Source organism: Carcharhinus amblyrhynchos, unplaced genomic scaffold (assembly GCF_965287045.1).
Source record: "Carcharhinus amblyrhynchos unplaced genomic scaffold, sCarAmb.v2.hapA chromosome_1396, whole genome shotgun sequence".
NCBI lineage: Eukaryota > Metazoa > Chordata > Chondrichthyes > Carcharhiniformes > Carcharhinidae > Carcharhinus > Carcharhinus amblyrhynchos.
The window spans coordinates 2,501-7,500 of record NW_027651136.1 but is presented as its reverse complement, the minus strand read 5'-3'; the positions used below and the strand labels follow the sequence as shown (position 1 = coordinate 7,500).

The 5,000-nt window shown below is 54.8% G+C and overlaps 1 protein-coding gene across 1 annotated transcript in view; it reads left to right on the top strand.

Annotated features, from left to right (window-relative positions):
- Positions 1–5,000, top strand: part of LOC145340760 (integrin alpha-X-like) — a gene marked incomplete at both ends in the record, with an annotated part of 20,743 nt that overhangs the window by 13,487 nt on the left and 2,256 nt on the right. Inside the window, 2 exons of the mRNA XM_080185221.1 lie at positions 938–1,064; positions 3,577–3,725. Of these exons, the coding sequence (XP_080041347.1) occupies positions 938–1,064; positions 3,577–3,725 (276 nt within the window). The remainder of the gene's footprint in view (positions 1–937; positions 1,065–3,576; positions 3,726–5,000) is intronic.

Below are 5,000 nucleotides of genomic sequence, written 5' to 3'. Positions count from 1 at the left end.
TGTGGGAGGGTCAGTGTGAGGGAGCGCCGCACTGTGGGGAGGGTCGGTGCTGAGGGAGCGCCGCACTGTGGGAGGGTCGGTGCTGAGGGAGCGCCGCACTGTGGGAGGGTCGGTGCTGAGGGAGCGCCGCACTGTGGGGAGGGTCGGTGCTGAGGGAGCGCCGCACTGTGGGAGGGTCAGTGTGAGGGGGTGCCGCACTGTGGGAGGGTCAGTGTGAGGGGGTGCCGCACTGTGGGAGGGTCAGTGTGAGGGGGTGCCGCACTGTGGGAGGGTCAGTGTGAGGGGGTGCCGCACTGTGGGGAGGGTCGGTGCTGAGGGGGTGCCGCACTGTGGGGAGGGTCGGTGCTGAGGGGGTGCCGCACTGTGGGAGGGTCAGTGTGAGGGGGTGCCGCACTGTGGGAGGGTCAGTGTGAGGGGGTGCCGCACTGTGGGAGGGTCAGTGTGAGGGGATGCCGCACTGTGGGAGGGTCAGTGTGAGGGGGTGCCGCACTGTGGGAGGGTCAGTGTGAGGGGGTGCCGCACTGTGGGGAGGGTCAGTGTGAGGGGGTGCCGCACTGTGGGAGGGTCAGTGTGAGGGGGTGCCGCACTGTGGGAGGGGTCAGTGTGAGGGGGTGCCGCACTGTGGGAGGGTCAGTGTGAGGGGGTGCCGCACTGTGGGGAGGGTCAGTGTGAGGGGGTGCCGCACTGTGGGAGGGTCAGTGTGAGGGGGTGCCGCACTGTGGGAGGGTCGGTGCTGAGGGAGCGCCGCACTGTGGGAGGGTCGATGTGAGGGAGCGCCGCACTGTGGGAGGGTCAGTGTGAGGGGGTGCCGCACTGTGGGAGGGTCAGTGTGAGGGGGTGCCGCACTGTGGGAGGGGTCAGTGTGAGGGGGTGCTGCACTGTGGGAGGGTCAGTGTGAGGGGGTGCTGCTCTATCTCCTGTCTCTTGCTACCCACAGGACGCTGTTATCCTTGGTTCCCTGGGTTCATTCGATTGGTCGGGTGGGATCTTCGAGCTAACTGAGGACTCAACAACTTTCCTCAATGTTTCCAAGGCACACGCTGACATGAAGAATTCGTACCTGGGTAAGCAACTGACCCTCCGACTACACCCTACCCTCCGCCGTTCAGAGGCCCTTGGGTTAAGCTGCGGGGGAGTGGGACCCAGAGCGTCCCTGGACTGACACAGTCCAACACCTTGGACAAGGTCCCCCCTGCCAAAGACACTCAGGTCAAGACATCCTGAGAGGTGCCTCGCAAAGAGAAGGTTACCCGTTACAGGGGGTAGATTTACAGCATGGGTTCAGGCCATTTGGCCCAACTTGTCCATGCTGCCCCCTTTTTATTAAACCCCCTCAGCTCGTCCCAATTGCCCGCGTTTAGCCCCACGTCCCTCTGTACCCATGTAACACTTTTTGAAAGACAAAACTGTCCCCACCTCTATTACTACCTCTGGCAGCTCATTCCAGACACTCTCCACCCTCTGGGTGAACAAAATTGCCCCTCTGGACCCTTCTGTATCTCTCCCCTCTCACCTTAAACCTCTGCCCTCTAGTTTTAGACTCCCCTACCTTTGGGGAAAAGATATTGACTATCTCGCTGATCTGTGCCCCTCATTATTTTATAGACCTCTATAAGATCACCCCTCTACACTCCAGAGAAAAAACTCCCAGTCTATCCAGCCTCTCCTTGTAACTCAATCCATCAAGTCCCGGTAGCATCCTAGTAAATCTTTTCTGCGCTCTTTCTAGTTTAATAATATCCTTTCTATAATAGGGTGACCAGAACTGTACACAGTATTTCAAGTGTGGCCTTGCCAATGTCTTGTACAACTTCAACAAGACGTCCCAACTCCTGTATTCAATGTTCTGACCGATGAAACCAAGCATGCCGAATGCCTTCTTCACCACTCTGTCCACCTGGGACCCCACTTTCAAGGAGCTATGAACCTGTCCCCCTAGATCTCTCTGTTCTGTAACTCTCCCCAACCATTAACTGAGTAAGTCCTGCCCTGGTTCGATCGACCAAAATGCATCACCTCGTATTTCTCTCAATTAAACTGCATCTGCCATTCGTCAGCCCACTGGCCCAACTGATCAAGATCCCCTTGCAATTGGAGATAACTTTCTTCACTGTCCACTGTGCCACCAATCTTGGTGTCATCTACAAACTTACTAACCATGCCTCCTATATTCTCATCCAAATCATTAATATCAATGATAAATAACAGTGGGCCCAGCACTGATCCCTGAGGCTGGTCACAGGCCTCCAGTTTGACAAACAACCCTCTACAACCAACATAACATAAGAACATAAGAAATAGGAGCAGGAGTAGGCCATCTAGCCCTTCGAGCCTGCCCCGCCATTCAATAAGATCATGGCTGATCTGTCGTGTCTCAGTTCCACATTCCCGCCCTCTCCCCATAACCCTTAATCCCCTCTCTTATCAAAAACCCATCAACCTGCGTCTTAAAAATATTTAGCGAGGCAGCCTCCACCACTTCAACGGGCAGAGAATTCCAGAGATTCACCACCCTTTGAGTGAAGAAGTTCCTCCTCAACTCCGTTCTAAACCGCCCCCCCTTTTATCTTGAGGCTGTGCCCCCTAGTCCTACTGTCCTTTCTGAGCGGGAAGAGTCTCTCCACCTCTATCCTATCCATCCCATTCATCATCTTATACGTCTCAATGAGATCTCCCCTCATTCTTCTAAACTCTAACGAGTACAAGCCTAGTTTATTCAGCCTCTCCTCATAGCTCAACCCCCTCAACTCCGGTATCAGCCTAGTAAACCTCCTCTGCACTCCCTCCAAGGCCAAAATATCTTTGCGCAGGTGCGGCGCCCAAAACTGCACACAGTACTCCAGCTGCGGCCTCACCAATGCCCTGTACAGTTGCAGCAAGACCTCCCTACTTTTATATTCAATCCCCCTCGCTATGAAGGCCAGCATCCCATTCGCCTTCCTGACCACCTGCTGCACCTGCACACTGGGTTTTTGCGACTCATGCACTTGGACCCCCAGATCCCTCTGCACCGTCGCCTGCTGCAGAACCCTCTGGCTTCTGTCAAGAAGCCAATTTTGTCTCCATTTAGCTCCCTCACCCTGGATCCCGTCAGATTTAATCTCGGGCAACAACACAGCACGGGAAACAGGCCCTTCGGCCCAACGAGACCCCACCGCCATCTTAACAATGTGTTTCTCCTCCTCCTCCACCCTTGACCCATGTCTATGCTCAAGGTACCCCCATTGGAACCCAGATGAAGGGGAGAATAATTTAGGAACATCCGACCCTGCGGGGTTTGGTTTAGCAGATGAAAGGTGGTGGGGTAAAGCAGAGTTTCGCAATTGGCGGAGAAACCTGTTATGTACTGGACTGACAGACTAATGTGAAATGAAGTCAGGTCCACACTCATTAGAATGAGCGCCTTCAAGATACGGTTGCAATGAACAAAGAGAATTCCAGCACGGAAATATATACACGTCTCAAAACTGAAAGATAGTTCCCTTTTTGTGAAATTAACGGAAGGGCCACCGCCAACCTCCGGCTAATTCTGCACCCCCCCTTCTCTTCCTGCCCCCCCCCACTCTCCGGACCCAGGTTACTCGGTGGCCATTGCTGTCCACGGCAACCAGACGTCGTACGTAGCGGGGGCACCGCGGTTCAAGCACAAGGGAAAGGTTGTGTCCTTCCAACGGGGAGAGAACGGCAGCAACTGGGAGGTCGGACAGCACATCCCCGGGGAGCAGGTAGGTCGAGACAGCCCTCCCCCCCCTCCTCCACAAGAGGGAGCTTTACTCTGTATCTAACCTCATGCTGTACCTGTCCTGGGAGTGTTTGATGGGGACAGTGTAGAGGGAGCTTTACTCTGTATCTAACCCCGTGCTGTACCTGTCCTGGGAGTGTTTGATGGGGGGGACAGTGTAGAGGGAGCTTTACTCTGTATCTAACCCCGTGCTGTACCTGTCCTGGGAGTGTTTGATGGGGACAGTGTAGAGGGAGCTTTACTCTGTATCTAACCCCGTGCTGTACCTGTCCTGGGAGTGTTTGATGGGGGGACAGTGTAGAGGGAGCTTTACTCTGTATCTAACCCCGTGCTGTACCTGTCCTGGGAGTGTTTGATGGGGACAGTGTAGAGGGAGCTTTACTCTGTATCTAACCCCGTGCTGTACCTGTCCTGGGAGTGTTTGATGGGGGGACAGTGTAGAGGGAGCTTTACTCTGTATCTAACCCCGTGCTGTACCTGTCCTGGGAGTGTTTGATGGGGGGACAGTGTAGAGGGAGCTTTACTCTGTATCTAACCCCGTGCTGTACCTGTCCTGGGAGTGTTTGATGGGGGGGACAGTGTAGAGGGAGCTTTACTCTGTATCTAACCCCGTGCTGTCCCTGTCCTGGGAGTGTTTGATGGGGGGGACAGTGTAGAGGGAGCTTTACTCTGTATCTAACCCCGTGCTGTACCTGTCCTGGGAGTGTTTGGTGGGGACAGTGTAGAGGGAGCTTTACTCTGTATCTAACCCCGTGCTGTACCTGTCCTGGGAGTGTTTGATGGGGGGGACAGTGTAGAGGGAGCTTTACTCTGTATCTAACCCCGTGCTGTACCTGTCCTGGGAGTGTTTGATGGGGGGACAGTGTAGAGGGAGCTTTACTCTGTATCTAACCCCGTGCTGTACCTGTCCTGGGAGTGTTTGATGGGGGGGACGGTGTAGAGGGAGCTTTACTCTGTATCTAACCCCATGCTGTACCTGTCCTGGGAGTGTTTGATGGGGGGACAGTGTAGAGGGAGCTTTACTCTGTATCTAACCCCGTGCTGTACCTGTCCTGGGAGTGTTTGATGGGGGGACAGTGTAGAGGGAGCTTTACTCTGTATCTAACCCCGTGCTGTCCCCGTCCTGGGAGTGTTTGATGGGGGGACAGTGTAGAGGAAGCTTTACTCTGTATCTAACCCCGTGCTGTACCTGTCCTGGGAGTGTTTGATGGGGGGACAGTGTAGAGGAAGCTTTACTCTGTATCTAACCCCGTGCTGT